Source organism: Myodes glareolus, chromosome 3 (genome assembly GCF_982192425.1).
Source record: "Myodes glareolus chromosome 3, mMyoGla1.1, whole genome shotgun sequence".
Taxonomy (NCBI): domain Eukaryota; kingdom Metazoa; phylum Chordata; class Mammalia; order Rodentia; family Cricetidae; genus Myodes; species Myodes glareolus.
In genome coordinates this window covers 73750299-73770898 of record NC_142028.1, presented here as the reverse complement: position 1 = coordinate 73770898, position 20600 = coordinate 73750299, and the positions used below count along the sequence as shown (strand labels likewise).

The window sequence follows — 20600 nt, the reverse complement described above, 5'->3', positions numbered from 1 at the left end:
TACACACCTTTAATCCCAGTAGTCATACTAGTTGCCATAGAAACCAGGTGATGCATGCCTTTAATCCCAACATTAGAGAGGATTATAAAATGGGAGGAGACAGTTTACAGGCTCAGTCTCATTCTGAGATTCCTGGAGGCAGAATCGCCGATTCAGACTGAGGTAGAGGTAAGAGCCAGTGGTTGGCTGTTTTGCTTTTCTGACCTTCAGGTTGAACTCCAATATCCGTCTCTGAGTTTTTATTAATTGTGCTACAAGGGACTATATAGAAAAAACCCTAAACTTGAAGACAGAACAACAGAAACAATCACACTGATGCAAACTGGGTAAAAGTGAACAGAACCTTTGATACAACACCAAGAGACCCAACCAAGATGCAGCCAGAGCCACAAAAATGGGGGAACCAAAAATTCTATCGGAGACAATAGCTACCACTCTCCTATGCACTGTGAAAACCGTCAGCCCATGGGAACAAAGAGCTCACACTCTTCCAGGCAGAAGCTTTCCCGGTCTGCTTCCCGGGGCTGTGATCAAACACTGAGCAAAAGCAACAAGGGGAGGAAGGGAGTCATGGAGCTTTCAGGTCACAGTCTATCACTGAAGGACGCGGACCTGGGGCAGGAACTGGGGCTGAGGCCACAGAGGAACGCTGCTTACTGTCTAGCTGTGTATAGCTAGCTCAGCCTGTTTCCGTGGACAGCCACGACCACCAGCGGGGTTGGCACTGCCCACAGTGGACCGAGTCCTCCCACATCAATCATTAATCAAGGGCCTACCCCCAACAGACTTGCCCACAGGCCAGTCTGGGGGAGGAAATTCTTCGGTTGAGGATCCCTCCTCCCAGGAGACTTCAAGTTGACCAAACCCAACCAACATAAGTTTTATTTGCCTAAATGTTTACACTTGTTCTAGTATGACATTAATATTTCATGACTCCACAATGTCCTTCCGTTTCTTGTTTCTTTTTAGGATACTTTTTAAGGTTAAGTGTGTGTAAGGACCGTGCCCTGCAAGATGCAGAAACGTGGCAGAGAAGACAAGAGCACCAGGAGACGCCTCCTCCATTGCTGTCAGGAGTCAATGTCGTTAAAATGCAAGGCTTCCTCGAGATTATGTGAACAGTGCATGCCATGCATCAAAACCATCGCAGGTGTTTATGTCAAAATGGTGAAGACCTGGATTAACCCACACAATTTAGGAAAAACCCAAGCCAGAGCTACAGTGCTTTATTTACTTATAATAAGTAAAGCCACAGCATGCAACTGTCTTAAAATTCACCACGTGGATGAGTGGGACAGAAGGGCCAACAGAAGACTTAAACAACTGATTTTTTTTTTTGGTTTGGTTTTTTAAGACCGGGTTTCTCTGTGCAGTCCTGGCTGTTCTGGAACTCACTCTGTAGACCAGGCTGGCCTTGAATTTAGAGATACATTTGCCTCTGCCTCCTAAGTGCTGGGATTAAAGGCATGTGCCATCACTGCCTGGCTTTTTTTTTTCTTTTAATTTTTAAATTTTATGTGCATGGGTATTTTGCCTACATATACATCTGTGCCCACGTGCCTGCAGTGCCTAAAGAAACCAGAAGAGGGCATCAGAATCCCTGGAACTGGAGTTAGAGCCAGTTGTGAGTGGCCATGTGGATGTTGGGAATTGAACCTAGGGTCTCTGGTAAAGCAGCCAGCTTTCTTAAGCGCTGAGTCATCTCTCCAGCCCCATACAATTGATTTTTGACAAAAGTGACAATATAATTCAATAAAGAAATAGTTGTTTTCAACAACTGCTTCTGGGCAAACTGGATGCACTTTAGGAAATGAACAAAACTTAACCCTTTCAACACTGCATAAACAAAAAAATTATCTTTAACAGATCATAAACCTAAATGTTAGAATTCAGTCATTATGCTCGCCCGTGTTGCCTGGCAAGATGGCCAACCCAGGGTCCTACGGCTGCTACATCACTATGTGTACACACACACAGACACGCACACACACACGCGTGCACACACACACACACACACACACACACACACATACACACACAGGTGCAAAAGTTCCCTTTGAGAGACAAGCTCTGCCCATTCCCGCTCTCTTTTATGGCTCTGCTCTTCTGAAGAGGCAGCCTGGTCCTTGCCTCTTCTTCCTCTTTCTCTCTGAATTTCTCCTTTCCTCTTCCCTCCCCTTTGCCCTTCTCTCAATAAACTCCCACACAAGCTCTGCCTACATGGCATATTTGTCTGTCCCTCACCCGCCGTGGGCTCTCACCTGCTGTGGGCTCTTACCCGCCAAGGTTTCTCTTGAGTCGTTTAACAACATAAAAGTGTATGCTAGAACTAGCTAAGACATTTACTAGAAAGGATAAGATTCACCTTTAATCCCAGCACCTGGGAGGCAGAGGCAGGCGGATCTCTGTAAGTTTGGGGCCAGCCTGGTGTACAATGTGAATGCCAGGACAGGCTCCAAAAGCTACACAGAGAAACCCTATCTTAAAAAAACAACAAACAAAAAACAAACAAACAAAAATAACTTTGTGACCACAGAGCAAACAAAAATAATGTAGACATGCTGGATCCCATCACAAAATTGCAAAGCTCTTTTGATTTGATCTTCATCTAACCGTTTAAACTTCTACTCTTCATAAAACCCTGGTGAGAAAGCAAAAACGAGGCTGGAGAGATGGTTGCACAATCATGATGCGTGGAGTTTGAATCCCGGCACCTACTTAACAAGCCACAAGTTCCACACATGCCTGCAATCCCAACTCCCAGGGGGACAGAGGCAGAAGCAGCACTGGGGCTTGCTAGCTTTCAGCCTAGCAGAGAAAATAGGAGTTCTATGTTCAGGGAGAGACTCTGCCTCAAAGGAATAGGCAGGGAGTGATACAGAAGACACCTGCTTGCATGCTTACAGAGGCATGCACATCTCTGGCAGAAAGGTGTGTACAGACCCTCGACACAGACACTAACTAAACAAACAAATAAATAAAAATAAATAAAAGCAAGGGCTAACTTGGTGGTTAAGAGCACTTACGCTGGGCAGTGGTGGTGCACACTTTTAATCCCAGCACCTGGGAGGCAGAGGCAGGCTGATGGCTGAGTTCAAGGCCAGCCTAATCTACAGAGCAAGTTTCAGAACAGTCAGCGCTACACGAAGAGACCCTGACTTGAAACAAACCAACGAACAAACAAAAGATCACTTGTTGGTCTGCAGAGTCCTAGTCCAGTTCCTTTTAAGTTCCATTGTGTGTGATAACGTCCCACATTTTCGTTTAAACTTGTCAGCTGACACAGGTTGTTGCTGCCCTTGGGATGCTGTAAATGACGCTGCTCTGAACATGAAGGTAGAAATACGTGTCTGAGGCCTTGCTTTTAACTTACACTGGAAGCGCCATTAGCAGAGCACATTAATGCTATGGGCGGTGCTCTGAGGGCTCCCGTACTGTCTCAACAGTGGCTACTGCACCCCTGTTGTGGGTACACCACCACAAGCAATGGAGTCTTAGGGTTCCTAATGCTATGATAAAACACCACGACCAAAAAGTAACTTAGGGAGGAAAGGGTTTCTTTTGCCTATACTTCCAGGTAACACTGAGGGAAGTCACAGTAAGAGCGCAGGGCAGGAACCTAGAGGCAGGAGCTGAAACAGAGACCATGGAAGAGTGCCACTTACTGGCTCACTCTCCATGGCCTGCTTTCATATAGCACCCAGAACCACCAGCCCAGGACTGGCACTGCCCACAGTGAACTGGGCCCTCCCACATCAATCATCAATCAAGGAAATGTACCACAGGCTTGCCCAGAGGTCAGTTTGGTGAGGGCATTTCCTAAGTTGAGATTTCATATTCCAAAATGACTCAGCTTGACATATAATCAGCACAAGCAGCAATGCACTATGTTCTAATTCTTCTAGTCTCAACAACATGACATTTCTCTTTTTCTTTCCCTCCCTCCCTCCCTCCCTCCCTCCCTCCCTCCCTCCCTCCCTCCCTTCTTTCTTTCTTTCTTTCTTTCTTTCTTTCTTTCTTTCTTTCTTTCTTTCTTTCTTGTTTTTTGAGACAGGGTTTCTCTGTGTACACCCCTGGTTGTCCTAGAACTTGCTCTGTAGACCAGACTGGCCTTGAACTCACAGAGATAAACCTGTCCCTGCCTCCTTGAGTGCTGGGATTAAAGGTGTGAGCCACCACCGCCTGGCAACATGTCATTTCTTATTGTTTTAATAAGAATTATCCCAGTGGGCATTTGTTGTGGAATATTTGTTTACACCGTGTGAAAATGTGTCAATGCGATTGATTTACCAGAGAGCTGAGAGGCCAGTAGCTATACTGGAGAGAATAGGTGGGGCTTCCAGCCAGAGAGAGAAACTCGAGAAGAATCTAGGTGTGCAAGAGTTGGACGTGTGACACAGAGGCGAGGTAACTGAATCACGTGGCAGAACGTAGATCAATAGAAAAAGGTTAACTTAAGCTATAAGAACTAGTTGGGGGCCAGGTGGTGGTGGCACACACCTTTAATACCAGCACTCAGGAGGCAGAGGCAGGTGAATCCCTGTCTGTGAGTTCGAGGCCAACCTGGTCTACAAGAGCTAGTTCCAGGACAGCCAGGACGGTTACCCAGAGAAACCCTGTCTTGGGTGGGGAGGAGAACTAGTTGGGAAAAAGCCTAAGCTAAAAAGGTTTTATTTGGCATCGTTATTTGTGAAAGTGCAAATACAGGTATTTAATAATTTTCAAAACAGTTTGTTGAGCACTTTGCACTGTATTTAATACTATAAATATGATTTGAAACTAAAATAATCTGAAGCTGGAGATACTACGTATGAAAGTATGTATTAAAGATAATATACTGCCAAGAAGAAACGGTTTAGAAGTACTACAACTGGGGAAGTAGAAAAAGACAAGCTCTCCTGAGTAAATGGGACCTTGGGAGACGGTTGAAGGGGAGGGGAGAGGCAGGGAGGGGAGCAGAGGAAAATGTAGAGCTCAATAAAAATCAATAAAAACTACAACTGTGAATACAATACTAATAATGACAAACTTTTACAAAGCAAGAGTAATATTTTTCTCTGATGACTGTGTTAATCCTATGCTGGTATAGAAATCCTAATTTAGGGACTGTAGAGATGGCTCAGCAGTGTCGAGCACTGGCGACTCTGCCAGAGGATCTGCGTTCAGTTCCCAGCACCCACATGGTAGTTTATAGTGATCTTTATGCAGTGGATCTGAAGCCTCCCTCTGCCCCCTCAGGTACTACATGCACATCATACACAGACATACCTACAGCCGAAACATCCACATAAAACAGCAACAAAAGTAAGCGAGCCTGACATTTATATAACAGCAATGACGTTCAGCACAAGTACTTAGCATGAGACGCAAGCACTGGCAGATTAAAACACACTTGGTTAGAACACAGCACCTCTGTGCCCTGACTCCCAACATTGTCGGGACCAGTCTCCTGCAGGGCCAGCTTAGATGATGGGTAGCCTTGTGGCTCACACCTCTGGTTGCTATTGGATATACACTAAAAAACTCCAGGAACTAAAGCACACTGACCATTTCTCCAAGCAACTTTTTCTCGGAGTCAAGCGATCGAACCCGGTTTCTTAAAGCCAGAATTTCCCCGTCCAGCCTCTGGTTATGTTCTTTTGCTTTCAGTAAGTCCGTTGCATCTAAACAGAGAAGGCGGTTACTTGGGTCACAGTTTTCGTGTGGGAGGCAACGACTCTTAAACACTAACGAGCGGCGGTCTGCTGCGTTCTGCATATGTGGTTGTCTGCATAGGAGAGCCGCCAAACCAGAGAATTCTACCAACCTATTGTAATGAAACAGAAGCTTTGTATTTCTCACACAAATCTAAGGAACTTTTTGAGTGTAGAGTTTCAAACAATACAGGGGTCTGGGAACATGAAACATTTCTTATTGTGTGTGTGTGTATGAGTGTGGCATGTGCACACATGCCAGAAGACAGATTACTGGCATCAGGTCTCTCCTTCAACCAGATGGGTCTTGGTTCATCAGGCTTGATGGCCTTAACCCTCTGAGCCATCTCAATGTCCTGGAGCTAAAATTTCAGCAGGGTGTAAATTTTTTATTTTCTTATTTTTTTTGGCCCTGACATATTCTTTTTTTAAAATGACACTCACTATTTTACTTATTTATTTTTATTTTATGTGCATTTGTGTTTTGTCTGCATGTATGTCTATGTGAGGGCATCAGATCCCCTGGAATCAGAGTTAGAGACAGTTGGGTATGTGGGTGCCGTGTGGGTGCTGGGAATTGAACCCAGGTCCTCTGGAAAAGCAGCCAGTGCTTTCAACCACTGAGCCATCTCTTCAGTCCCAGCTGGGTGTAACTTTAGAAAATGAAATGGCAGAAAATTTAGTTCTGTCTCTTACATACATTCCTAGACATTTCTAGGCTCCTCCATTTAGCAGTCTTATAAACAACCTTGAAACATTCACTGAACAATCACCATTTAATCAGTCCATTCTTTTTTTTTTTAATTTATTTTATTGTGTACATAACGTACTATCTGCATGTTTGCCTGCAGGCCAGAAGAGGGCACCAGCTCTCATTACAGATGGTTGTGAGCCACCACGTGGTTGCTAGGAATTGAACTCAGGACCTCTGGGAGAGAAATCAGTGCTCTTAACCTCTGAGCCATCTCTCCAGCCCTAACCAGTCCATTCTTGGTGAGTGCATTCAGTTTGACCACCTGACAAGCTATTTCCCATTTTCTGGTCTTTTCAAGTATTTCTATGCTCATTGGGATGTTGCTAGTATGTGGCTTTGGTGTACAGTGATGGTGGCCACTTAAAGTTTGGAAATTATTCTCTGTTCTTTGACCTTTTGGAAGTTTATATAAAACCAGTATTATTTGTTCCTAACGTATGTGTAAGGTTCACTTGTGAAGCTGCTTGGCTCTGGAACTCTTCCATAGAAGATTTTTTTTTACTACAGATTCAATTTAATGCATTCAGGATCCCCTCCTCTTCCTCCTTCTCCTCTTCCTCTGCCCTCCTTCTTCCCTTTTCTCCTCTAACATGGTCTTCCTAGGTAGCCCTGGCCAGCTTGGATGTCACAGCACAGACCAGGCTGGCCTGAAACGTGCATCAATTCGCCTGCCTCTGCCTCCTGAGAGTGTATTTATTATTTATTGTGTCTGTATATGTCAGAGCGGGAGTGCGTGTGCCATGGCGTGAGTGCAGGGGAGGGGACAGCTTTCAGGAGCTGGTCCTCTCCTTGTGCCTTGTGCTGAGGCAGGCTCTCTTTTCTGGCCTCTGCTGCTGTACTACGCACTGTTCTGTAGCTTCCTGACAATTCTGCCTCTGCCTCCAAGCTTGAAGCAGGAGTGCTAAGATTACAAATGTGCACCACTGCATCTTGCTTTTTAATTGTTACTTGGGTTCCGTTTTTTTTTATTTTTATTTATTTATTTATTTTTTTCAAGCACTTTACCTACTGAGCCATCTCCTTAGTCCTTAACTCTTTTTTTTTTTTTGAGACAGGGTCTAATTATGTATCTTTGACTCGGCTCATACTTGTAATGTTTTGAACTCCCAAAGACCCACCGGACTCTTCCTCCTGAGTGCTGGGGTCAAGGGTGTGCGCCACCACCCTTAACTGGTCCTCAGCTTTATTTTAACAGCTTCTCCCTTCTGCTTGGTTCAGATTTCATTCACTCTTCTTATTCTGAAATTTTAGATTGCTTGTGCCTTATATGATTTCTAGTGTAAGCATTAAGTACCACGAGATTCCCTCGAGCCACTGATTTAGCCCTCGAGTCACTGATATAGCAATATTGCACAAATATTGATTAACGTGGAATATTATTTTAACTAGACAAGGATTGCTACATTTGTTCACGCTGCGAACGATTTCTTTAACTGTGTAAAGCTGTGATACTTCTGTTTGTGCTGCATTTGCTTAATTATGTAAAGATGTGTTGTATTTCTTTAACCTTGCCGGTCTAAGGCACCTGATTGGTCTAATGAAGAGCTGAATGGCCAACAGGTAGGCAGAGAAATGATAGGCAGGGCTGGCAGGGAGAGAATAAATAGGAGGAGAAAGCTAGGCTTGAAGAAAGAATGAGAAAAAGGAGGAGAAAACAAGAAAGACACCCAGGGCAAGAAGAAGGCGCTGACAGTCAGCAGCCAGCCAGACACAGAGACAGCAGGAAAGTAAGGTATAAAGAAAGAGGTAACCCCCTCCCCCCAAGGTAAAACACAGATGAAGAGTAACAGGTTAAATTAAAGAGCTAGCAAGAAAAGAGCTAAGCTAAGGCCAAGCATTCGAAACTAAGTCTCTGTGTCATGATTTGGAAGCTGGTCGGTGGTCCCAAAGAAAAAGCCTGGTACAATTGATAATGTCATCTCTCCATTTTTGTCAATTCAAAGTATTTTCTGATATCTCTTGTGACTTTTTCCCCCCAATACCAGAGTCTCTTTGGAAGCATCCCTTTATTTTTTAAATATTTGGGAACTTTTTCAGTATACCCCTGTCCCGAATTTCTAGTTTACTCCCACATGACTGTGACTTGTGCGATCCTTTGTTAATGGCCTTGTTGGACGCCCTCAGAGGGTCTCTCCTGGCAAACATTTTATTGGTATATGAAAACAATGTACATCCCAGTGTTTTCTATAAGTATCACCCAGGACTTTTGACTCTAGGACCTTTAAGTCTTCTGCATCCTTACTGGTTTTATGAATTACCTGATCTATGAGTCACTGTAGGTACTTTTAAGTTCACAATCATAATCCTACATTTTTAAAGGAAAGGATTTTGGAATTTTGACTGATTTTGGAATTATTTAAAATTGACAAAAATATTCTATAAATAATTTTTGTTGTGACCATTGGAATATCCAAATTTTACAATAGCCGGTAGCATTATTAAATAGCAAAGGCAGTGTCAGATTAGCTCATTCAACACCATTCCAGGCCTATTGGCTTTCCAGTGACCAAGTATGAGGGAGGTATTGTTGAACAGACTATAAGGGCCCTTGGCTCCAGGGGTCTCAGTGCCACCTGAGTTCTCTGTCCTGGTGACAGATTTTGGAATCAGATATAAGGATTCACACATCAGTTGTGGTATATTTTGTATATTTTGTGGGGATAATCATATTCGGTACCCAGCATTAAGGAGAATCATGAGAAGCTCCTGGCGGGGTGACCCCTGCTGCAGGGGAGGAAGTGATGGCAGCTGCAACAGCAAGAGTAGCAATGGCTTCAGGAGTGGTACTTGTCATTGTCATTATTAAAAACATTTTTAAAGATTTGTCTTATTGTGTCGCTTATGTGTGAGTGTCTGTGTGTCTGTGCATGTGGGCCAGAAGAGGGTGTCAAATCCCCTGGAGCTGAAGTTACAGGTGGCTGCGACTTGCCTAATATGGGCACTGCAACCAAACTTGAGTCCTCTGTAAGAGCCTTAAGTGTCAGCCATGGAGTTCTTACATGATATTTATGTTTTTAAAAAGATTTATTTATCCTATTATGTACCGTGTTTTGCCTGCATCTATGCCTGAATGACAGAAAAGGACATCAGATATCATTATATGATGGTTGTGAGCCAGCATGTGGTTGCTGAGAATTGAACTCAGGACCTCTGGGAGAGCAGTCAGTGCTCTTAACCTCTGAGACACCTCTCCAGCCCTCTTAAGTGATATTTTAAACTGCACATACTATGCTATTGTTTGATCTATTATTACGATATATGCTAATGACTCACCACTTTCTTTCAGTTTTATCAGATTGTTTTTCAATTTTTCAATTTCCAGTCGTGCATTTTCAAGTACATCGTCTAAAATAAAGCAAAAAGAAAACATATGTACAATAAGTGAATGAGGGGCTGGAGAGATGGCTCAGCAGTTAAGAGCACTGGCTATTCTTCCAAAGGGACTCAGTTTCAATTTCCACAACCAACATGGCAACTGTCTCTAAATTCAGTCCCAGGGGATCTCTTCTGGCTTCCTCAGGTATTGAACATTAGGGGTGCACAGATATGTATATAAGGCAAACATTCGTACACATAAATATAAATACCCCCTGTGGTGGTTTGAATAGGAATGGCTCCCATAAACTCTTGTGTTTGAGTGCTTGGCCCATAGGGTGGCACTGTTAGGAGGTGTGGCCTTGTTGGGTAGGTGTGGCTTTGTTGGAGAAAGTGTGCCACTTTGGAGGCAGACTTTGAGCTCTCTTATGAATGCAGAACTCTCAGCTCCTTCTCCAGCACCATGTCTGCCTTTGTGCTGTGATGCTTCCCCTCGACAGATAATGGACTAAACCTCTGAAACTGTAAGCCAGCCCTAACCAAATGCTTTCCTTTGTAAGAGCTGTCATGGTCATGGTGCCTTTCCACAGCAACAGAAACCCTAACTAAGGGTTAGGACTCTTAAGACATCCCCAAAGCAAATCAGCTGGGCATTGTGGTACACCCATTTAATTCCAGCATCAGGTAGATCTCTGTTAATTCGGCCTACACAGAAATACCCTGTCTCAAAACAACAAAACCAAAGACATAAATGACTCATATGACAACCAGATTTCCTACCTTTTCTTCTCTGAACACCATCCTTTGAGTCTCTACAGAGGTGTGATCTATCTGGAAGCTTTCCTGGGTTCCCTTCTAGTGTTCCTACTGAACCGCTTATTGATTCCATAAATCTCTGACCATACATTCCCTAACCATTCTCTCTTTATTTATTTATTTTGGTTTTCTCGAGACAGGGTTTTTCTGAGTTCCTAGCCATCCTGGAACTCACCTTGTAGATCACTAGGCTGGCCTCGAACTCAGAGATCCACCTACCTCTGCCTCCCATTTACTGGAATTAAAGGCGTGTGCCACCACAACTGGCCCTAACCAGTCTCTTATAAGATTAAGTTTTGAAGGGCTTGGATCACTGAGGTCACAAGGGCAGCTGAATGTTTAAAGCATGCACAACACAGTTGTGCCTCATGTATGGATGGGGAAGTGTGTTCTGAGAAACTGTTGGGAGGTAATTTTATCAGTGCATAAACACCATAGGGTATACTTGCATAGTAAGATGGCTACAGTGTTATTAGGTGATCTAATTTTATGGAACTATTGTACATAGAAGATTTCCAGCTGACCAAAAATGTCACTATGTGGTGAGTGGACTATATTGAGAATTTTGCCAATATCTGCTAGTAATGAAAATAACAAAATCCCAGAAATAGATTTTGGTATTGTGTCCGTCACTGCCCTCACCACTATAAAGCATCTTGAGGAAGGATTGATTTGGGCTCAGTTCTAGGGTACAGCCTATGATGGCAGAAGGAGCATAGAGTCACATTGTACCCAAAGCCAGGAAGCAGAGATGAACGTTATGACTCAGCTCACTCACTCCCTTTTCTTCTGTCTCTGTCCCGGGTGCTGTTCACATTTAGGGTGTCTCTTCCGTTCTCTGTGGATCCTATCTAGAGACTAGATCACAGGGAAGCTCAGAAGGTGGTCGTCTTTGTGATCTAGGTCCTGCCAGGTTGACAGTATTAGCCATCAGGGGTACAAAGGAGTACCCAGGAACAGCAGCCGGGGCACTGGAGTTGATGGAGGTTCGTCCGACCTTCTAGCGCAGGTTTTACCCCCTTTGCTCTTGAGGGCTCCTCACTGTGATTGGTTGGCGGGTTTCCTAAACCATTAGATGAAGGATCTGCTAACACTCAGAGGCGAACACTGAGCTTTATAAGAATACCCCCAGTCACACCATGGGTGCAGCACACAGTTGGGTGCACTCCATTATCATGCTGGCAACACTCAGATCTTCGGGGCGGATCCCACTATAACCCGTCAGATGAGAAATTACGTTCTAATTATAGCAATACTATTTCTGCTGCTGCCTCCAGGGGCAACTGCTCCTATTGTCAGGCATATAATTATGACAAATACAATGTAGGTTCCCACATCCCAGTGTATGGGTGAGATAAGCAAGTCAGAAGCTGGAACAGCTTGCTCAGTGCCAAGGGGAATAAATAGCGTGGCGGGGATGCAAACCCAGGGCCGTTTTCTCTGTGCCGGAGATGGGAGATGGTTTCTGTGGTACTAACACAAGTTTCCAGGGTACTCCTTATGGATGAAGGGGAAGCAGAGGAACTTCAGGGGGAAAGAACATTCGAGAAAGAGAGCAGCATGAGTAATGGAGAGAAGGCAGGAAGAACAAAGGAGGCAGGAGAGACACTGGGCCTTCTGGGAACGATAGGGATCCAGAGCTGCTTGGGTCTGCAGAGCAACGGTTTGGGGTGAGTATGGCATGTGTGGTGTAGACAGACAGAAAAAAATCCTGTTTGCTCCCCTAACTTTAAGAGGATCAGGGCTTCCAAAACGTTAAAAAGTTCTGAGGTGCTCCAGACACTCAGAAAACAGTTGGCTTTCATTTTGAAAACTAGGCTGTGGATACAGTGTTGACCCACACCTGCAATCCCAGCACCAGGAAGTAGAGGCAGGAGGATTCTAAGTTTGAAACTAGCCTGGCCTACACAGTGAGCCTGAGGCTAGCTAAGGCTACATAGGGGTACCCTATCCCCAAAATAAAATCTACTTTTAGAATCACACAGCCAAATAAATTGTTTGCCTAATTTGAAAATTAACAGAGGCAACCAGTTCCTTAAACTTGGTTGGTCAGATGGCTGTCATATCAGTGAAGAATTCGACAGCCCTGGCTTTTCATTAGCCTTAAATGAGCCACAATCCTAGAATTGGTTTCTCTTTTGAGAGGCTTTGTTATATAGCCCAGAATGGAATTCACTCTGTTAACACTGATCTTGAAGTATAACCTCCTGCTTCAGCCCCTCAAAGGCTGGCACAAGCATGCGCCACCATGCCTGGCAGGCTTTGCTACATTTTAAAGACCTTCTACTGGATTCACAGATGTATTTTCTAAGTCTACTTCTTTATTTATTACTCTAGATATAGTAGGTTTGTTGTTGTTGTTGTTGTTTTAACAGAGGCTTGCTATTCTATAGCTCTGACTGTCCTGGAACTAGCTCTTATAGACCAGGCTGGCCTCGAACTCACAGAGATCTGCCTGCCTCTGCCTCCTGAGTGCTGAGATTAAAGATATGCACCACCATGCCTGACTAGACCATGGACATATGAGTCTTTTCTTTTCTTTCTTTCTTTTTTTTTTTTTGAGGGGGTGACAATATTTAATCTTTTACCAAGATTAGTAGCAACAGAAGAACAACAGAATAAAAAGGTAAGTTGAGTTACATAATATGAAACCCTTGGTCCAACAAAGGACACTGTCAACAGAGGGAAGATCTATGAGACCTGCTGGAATAGTCCTGGTGTCACACAGACAGACAGACATGTGGACAACGCAAAGGTAACTCCGCAAGGCAATGTCTACTTTTGCAAAAGGCGGCACAATGATCCAACGGGGTGAGCCAGCACACCTGGGCAGGAGGCAGGGTGGTGGGGGTGTTTCACTCTACAACCTTACTATCTGAACGCTAGACTTATTCATAATAGTGTAGGGTATGACCGGCACTCTCAGGAATGCCTGGTATTCAAGGCTTGGGCGAACAGGCAGGGTTTCACATGATGAGGAAGGTTTATGAAATAGTAAGCTTTGGCAGCCCGGCCATGTTTGCTAGAAAAGACTGCTCACAATTCAGAAGAGGGAGTATTTGAAAATCCCCTGCCTCCTAAGAGATTAATATCCAGAACATTTACAATAGAAATCCCACACCTGTAATCCTACCACTCTGGGAGGCAGAGGAAGGTAGATTTCTGAGCCAGCCTGAACTTCAGAGTGACAACTAGGGCTACAAAGAGAACTGTCTCAGCCAACACGCCATGCCCTGAAAACAAAACCCCACTGTTAAAAAGCAGCAATGGCTGGCTGAGAGTGGTGGTGGCGCAGGCCTTTAATCTGAGAACTTGACCGGGAGAGGCAGTCAGATCCCTAATTGAAGGATGATTTACACAGCAAATTCCAGGCCAGCCAGAGTTTCATGGTTAGACCTGGTCTCAAAAAATAAATAGGGGGCTGGAGAGATAATAGTGGGGTGGAGAGAGGGCTCATTGGTTAAGAGAACTTGTCTGCTCGGATTTGATTCTCAACACTCACATGTGTAATAATCTGTCCTGTCCCTTTAAGGCACAAGCCACCCCCCCACTCCCTCCACCCCCACCCTCGTCCACTGCCCAGTTCACCTAGGCAAGCTGATCTTCAGCTTCCAGTCTGGGTCCCTCCCTTTTCTGTCTCTCTCCCAGAGAGGTAGCTGCTGCTGTAGCTCCTTTTGGTGTGGGAGGTCCTTTTCTCTATGTGTTGCTTTTATTGGTTAATCAATAAAGATCTACTTTGAGCCTATGGCAAGGGCAGAACAGAACTAGGTGGGAAAACTAAACTGAATGCTGGGAGAAAGAAAGGTGGGGTCAGGGAGAAGCCATGGAGCCTCCAGAGACAGACACTGGGAACTTTAGCCAGTAAGCCACAGATTACTTTAGCTGGAGATACATAGATTACTAGAAATGGGTTAAACTAAGATGTAAGAGTTAGCCAATAAGAAGTTAGAGCTAATGGGCCAAGCAATGATTTAATTAATACAGTTTCTGTGTGATTATTTCAGGTCTAAGCTAGCTGGGCATCCTCTCCCCCTCCCCCAGCTTGTCTCTCTCTCTCTCTCTCTCTCTCTCTCTCTCTCTCTCTCTCTCTCGCCATATATATATATTGCCTCTCTCTCTGTTCTTCTCCCTTTCTCCCTTTTCCCCTCTGGTGTAGGAGGTTCTGTATTTGTGTTGCTTTCATTGGTTAATAAAGAAACTGTTTTGGGCCTGGTAATAGGGCAGAACTTAGGTAGGCGGGGAGACAGAACTGAATTCTGGGAGGAAGAAAGCAGAGTCAGAGAGCTGCCATGGAGCCACCAGGTCAGACATGCTGAATCTTTCCTGGTAAGCCACGACCCCATGGTGATCTATAGATTATTAGAAATGGGTTAGATCAAGATATGAGAGTTAGTCAATAAGAGGCTAGAGATAATGGACCAGGCAGTGATTTAATTAATACAATATCTGTGTGGTTATTTTGGGTGTAAACTAGCCAGGTGGGCTGGGAAAAACAAAGGGTCCCTACTCTCCCTGCAATACCCTCCATAACCCACTAAATAAATATCCAATAAATAAACTCACTCTACATAGTGTGCCTATCTGCCTGTCTCTTGCCCGCTGCGTGACTCCCTGCCCAGGACCAGTCATCTTCGGAGACCTGCCGTGTGGTCTCATGGCATGCCCATCCATTTGTCTCTCCTTGTGGGACTGGCTGCCCCATCAAGGTCTCTCACCTACCACATGACTCCCTGCCTGGGACTAGCTGTCCCTCATGGCCCACTACAGAAACTTGGGGAACTGTGCTGTCCATGCCTGGGACTGGCTGCTCTCGGGACCCACAGCCCACTGCCTCCCGCCACTTTGGGGACCTGCAGCGCAGTCTCAGGACCCACTGCTCACTGCAGCTACTTGGGGACCTGCAACATTTTTACTTAAACATAACAATATGTGCTGCGGAATAATCCTTCTGTATAATGGGAATATGTATTATTCCCATTGGTTAATAAAAAGCTGACAGGCCAGTAGCCAGCAGGAAGTTAGGCAGGAAAACCTAACTGAGAATGATGGGAAGAAGGGCAGAGTCAGGAGAGATGCCAGTCAGCTGCCTAGGAAGCAATATGTGCTAGAGGACAGGTAAAGCTGACAGCCACATGGCAATATATAGACTAATAGAAATGGGTTATGTAAGAGCTAGTTAGTAATAAGCCTGAGTTATCGGCTGAACATTTATAATTAATAAAAGCCTCTATGTCAGTTATTTGGGAGCAGGCAGTCAGGACAGGAAAACTCTGCCTACACACATGGTGACTCACAACTGTCTGTTAATACCAGTTCTAGGAGATTTGATGCCCTCTTCTGGCCTCCATAGGCACATGATAGACAGAAATACATGCAGGCAAAACACCCATACACATAAAACAACAAAATAAAATTAAAAAAACAATAGAAACTAGCTACAAAAAGTGTTGAACAGACATTTTTCATTATGCACATAGTTGATAAATATATAAAATATACTTAATGGTAGCCACAGGGAAGTAGAAATAAAAATCATAAAATCATAATTAAGCAAAACTCTATGCCCATTATGATTGCCATTATGAAAAACCCCTAAAAAACAGCAAGGGTTAGCTTATCTTGCAGTAAAATGGAATGAAACAGTTACACCTGTTTCATAGTTGAATTTCAAAAGTGTGTTAAAGTGAAAGAAAACATACACACTCATGTATGATGCCATTTATATGAAATGTTCAGAAAAGACAACCCTAGAGACAGAAAGCAGGTAAGTGCTCCCCTAAACTGTATTTGATAAATAGAGCTCCTATTTGGCAGAACCAAGAGCAGACGCGAATATTTGCAGTCAACGAAAAGGCATGTGTTTAGAATAGAAATGTGTGAGAGACTAGAGCAGGGACTGCTCCAAACTGCACACAATGTGAGCAGCCACCGCAGCAGACACAAGGGCTCCAGGACTCTCACGGTGAAGCCAGCTAATGCTACTGTACCCTCACCATGCCAGGCTACAGTACTGACTCATTAGCAAGCATTGCCAGGGAGTGTGCAGAACCAGACCTCTTACACTACTGAGTTCTTAATTGTGCTTATGGGCCACAGAATGAACCTGACCCACCTTCAACCTCCCACACAGTGCCTAGCCATCTCGGTTTTTGTCAGCACACTCTGAAGTTCGTGTAGCAAGGAAATTACTTGATGATCCATTTTCCAGACCAAATCCCTATGGTTAAAGGGCACATGACTGTATTTTGGAAGAGCAAAGGAGAATGCGGCCCCAGTCTCTGATCCAGTGCATTCTTATTTGGATTATGCATATGTGAATACCCACAAGATAAATGCAAGGGTGCTAATAGCATCAGAATTCGTGCTAGCTCCACCTAGAAACATCACAATGCCCATCAACAGGAGATTGATCAGTGTAGCATCAACGGAGTATTATAAAAGCAGTAATAGTGAACAGAGACATATAAAAGAGTCTCACCATTTGTGAGACTAAGCAAGAGAACAAACTGAAAGAATGGATATCGCAGGCAAGATGGCTCAGAGGATAGAGGCACCTGCCCCAAAGTCTAACAACTTGCATTCAACGGTGGTGGTGACCCACATGGTAGAAGGAATTGCTTTAAGCTGTTCTTTGACTTCTATGTGTGTGTCTTGGCGTATTGCCCACATCTGCAAAAATGTACAAAATAAAAATTTTAATGGATTTTTAAGTTTTTTTTTTTTTTTAATTTCTTGAGACAAGGTCTCTCTACACAGCCCTGGCTGGAACTCATTATGTACGTCAGGCTGATCTCTGCCTCTCAAGTGCTGGGATCAAAGGTGTGTACCATCATACCATTTAATTTTTTTTTAAACAATGGGGTTGGAAAGATGGTTCAATGGTTAAGAGCTCTGGTTGGTCTTCCAGAGGACCCAAGTTCAATTCCTAGCACCCACACTACTGCCTAGCAGCTCACTACTGTCTGTGTGTAATTCTGATATCCTCTTCTGGCCTCTGCTAGCACCAGGCATGCATACAGAACACAGACATACATGTAGGCAAACTGCCCACACACATAAAATAAAAATAAATAGAATAAAAATTTAAATGAATGATATTGCATGTGATCAAAACTCAGAAACAGCATTCAAAGTAGGGAGAGAGTGATGTTTGGTGAGGAAGGAGGATCCAGCGTTAGGGTGAAGGAACAAATGGGTCTTCTGGATGCTGAGACTCCTACTGGTGAGCGGCACACAGTTCTGGGCTGTGCCTTTGGGGCGGGCCTGTCAAGCCTGTGTTTTCTGAAGACTTGGGGACACATGTTCGTCTTAGAGTCCCTTTCCCCTTGGCGTATATTGCCTCAGATCATCCCAGTAAATCCACAGCCAGAATGGTTGGCTGAAGCCATGGCTCACCTAACTTTCTCTGCTCTTTCTCCTTCTCTTGTGGCTCCGCAGCTCTCCTCTGGATTTCCTCCAGGGACGCCCCCAGCCTCTGTGCTATGCACTCCACTTGCCTCAAGAGGCAGTTCTGAGGCTCTGCATCTTTAGCCAGGTCTTCAAGCAGACGCTGAAACGAAGCTGCAGTTAGTGAGACGCTAACAGCAAATGTACCCTTAAGACACGTGGCTCTGCTGGGCGGTAGTAGTGCACACCTATAATCCCAGCACTCGGGAGGCAGAGGCAGACTGTGGATCTCTGTGCGTTCAAGCATTGCCTGGTCTACAGGGCTAGTTCCGGAACAGCTAAGAGAAACCCTGTCTCGAAAAACAAAAAACTAAAACAAAAGACACATGACTGTTGTCCATGCTTCAAGAACCATGCAGAAAAGCAGCAGGCAGCACTTCCATCCATGTGCATGTCATTGAACCATGACATGTTTTGGTTGAACCAAACAAAACTGTAGGTACTTAAGGGTTTTTTACTTGTAAAAAAAAAAATGGTCCAAAGCAACACACTAAGAGACTATGTTTATACTTTCACAAAAAGCAAACATAAACCCATGCATCATTTGACAGAAGGGCTGACACCACTAATGTGGATGGTGGACTAGGTGGTCTGCAGAATGTTTTCACTTCTTTCATTAATTCCAAAGTGTGTACACTCTTTTAAAAAAGAGTTACTGTTGACAGAGGTTTCTGTCCCACCAGGTCCCACAGCCATTTAGCCCCAAATAAACACACGGAAGTCTACATTAATCATAAACTGGTTGGCCTATTAGCTCAGGCTTCTTATTAACTCTTGTTATAACTCTTGTCTGTGTTAGCCATGTGGCTTGGTACCTTTTTCAGTGAGGCAGTCTCATCTTGCTTCCTCTTTGTCTGGGTGACGACTGCAGACTGAGCTTTCCTCTTCCCAGAATTCTCCTGTTCTTGTTGCCCCACTTCTACTTCCTGCCTGGACACCCTGCCTATACTTCTCGCATGGCTACTGGCCAATCAGTGTTTTATTAAAATACAATTGACAGGGTACAGACTATTATCCACAGCAAGTTCCTTTTAAAATTGTAATCATGTATGTGTGTGGCGGGGAAACATGCAAGTCCTTGGAAGAGGCCAGAGCATTCTATGGGAGTTGGAATTACAGGGGGTTGTGAGTCACCCAATGTGGGTGCTAGGAATTGAACCCCAGGCCTCTGCAAGGGTAGTGCATGTTCTTAACCACAGAGCTATCTCTCCACGTGCCTCCCCACCCGGACCCCCTATCCCCACATAAACATACGTGTACTCTTTGTTTGTTTGCTTTGTTTTAAGATCTTACTATGTAGTCCAGGCTGGTTTGGAATTTACAGATATCCACAGGCCTCTTCCTCCAGAGTGTTTGGGATTAAAGACCACAATGCCTGGTCCAGAAGGATTCTTTCCAATATGGGGGATTAAACCCAGGACTTTTTTTTGCATATTCTAGGCAAGTGCTTATCCTCTGAGCTACAACCCCAGTCTTCAGTGATCTAGAGAATGCAGTACAATGTTGAAAATTTGATCCAGTTGATGAAGACAACCAATTGTGTGACCTTTTCTCTTTCATTGTTATGATATATTTATAATATTTTAATATACAATTTGATCAACCTTGCAGTATGAATCTATACATCTTAATATATTCAGACAAAAATTAAGTAAGAGCTGACACAGAGTTAGCTAATACCATTAGGTAAAGGGATCTGACTTTTACCTGAGTAAGATATTTTTTAGGCTGCTGCCCAGGCTCCTGGAGATTCTGATGTTCTCTTTGCAAAGGCTGACAGATTTTCTCAGATTTCACCTTAACAAAATCAAGAAACAGAAGTTGGTTTCTGCCTGCTGTGCAAGCATGAGAACCTCAATTAGACCCCCAACACCACACTAAGGCCAGGCCTGGCCATGGGGGAGTGGACATGGGCCGATCACCAGCACCCATATTAAAGCCAGGCCTGGCAGTGGGGGAGCAGAAATGGGCAGATCCGTGCAGCACACTGACTAGTCAGCCTAACTAGATCCAGTGAGCTCTGGACTCAGTGAGAGACCCTGCCTCAAAAGGTGAAGAGTGAGGAAGACCTCCACATGCACATAAATATATCCACATGCATACAATACACACATGCGCGTGCACACACACACACACACACACGCACTGCCTATGTTTTAAAAGTTGTATTGAGTTTTAGTTCTATTAGTGGGGTAAAGGAATTTCAGTTTACTCTGCTTTAGATCAGCACAGACTTGCTTACTATTATGATTTAAACATGAAATGAAATGCCCATTTCCCCCACCCCTGCTCTCCAGCTAGCGGTGCTATGGCGGGAGGCTGTCCAGCCTTTGGGGCATGGCCAATAGTAGACAGACACAGCCATTCGGCTCTACTTCTTTGCTTCCTGATCCACCAAGACGTGGATGCTCTGGCCTCCCAGTCTGCTGCAGATGGCGCTGCCCAGTGAGCCTTCCTGCCATGATGGCCGGTACTCACTGAAGCCGGGAGCCAGAGTAAACCTCTCCTCCTTCAAGTTACTCCTGTCAGGTACATGACACAGCAATGAGAGTAGTGGCAGTGTGCGTTAAACTTAT

At 44.4% G+C, this 20600-nt stretch overlaps 1 protein-coding gene across 6 annotated transcripts in view; it reads right to left on the bottom strand.

Moving 5' to 3' along the window:
• The window catches only part of Ccdc30 (coiled-coil domain containing 30), a 97168-nt gene that overhangs the window by 62940 nt on the left and 13628 nt on the right, over nt 1-20600 (bottom strand). For 5 of the 6 annotated variants that reach the window (XM_085686486.2, XM_087904658.1, XM_085686485.2 and 2 more), the window contains exons 3-6: nt 19732-19821; nt 17974-18127; nt 9721-9792; nt 5548-5663 (exon numbers count right to left, since the gene is read on the bottom strand). In XM_085686486.2, coding sequence (XP_085542612.2) covers nt 5548-5663; nt 9721-9792; nt 17974-18127; nt 19732-19821 — 432 coding nt within the window. The remainder of the gene's footprint in view (nt 1-5547; nt 5664-9720; nt 9793-17973; nt 18128-19731; nt 19822-20600) is intronic. The other variant, XM_085686488.2, reaches the window with a different exon arrangement.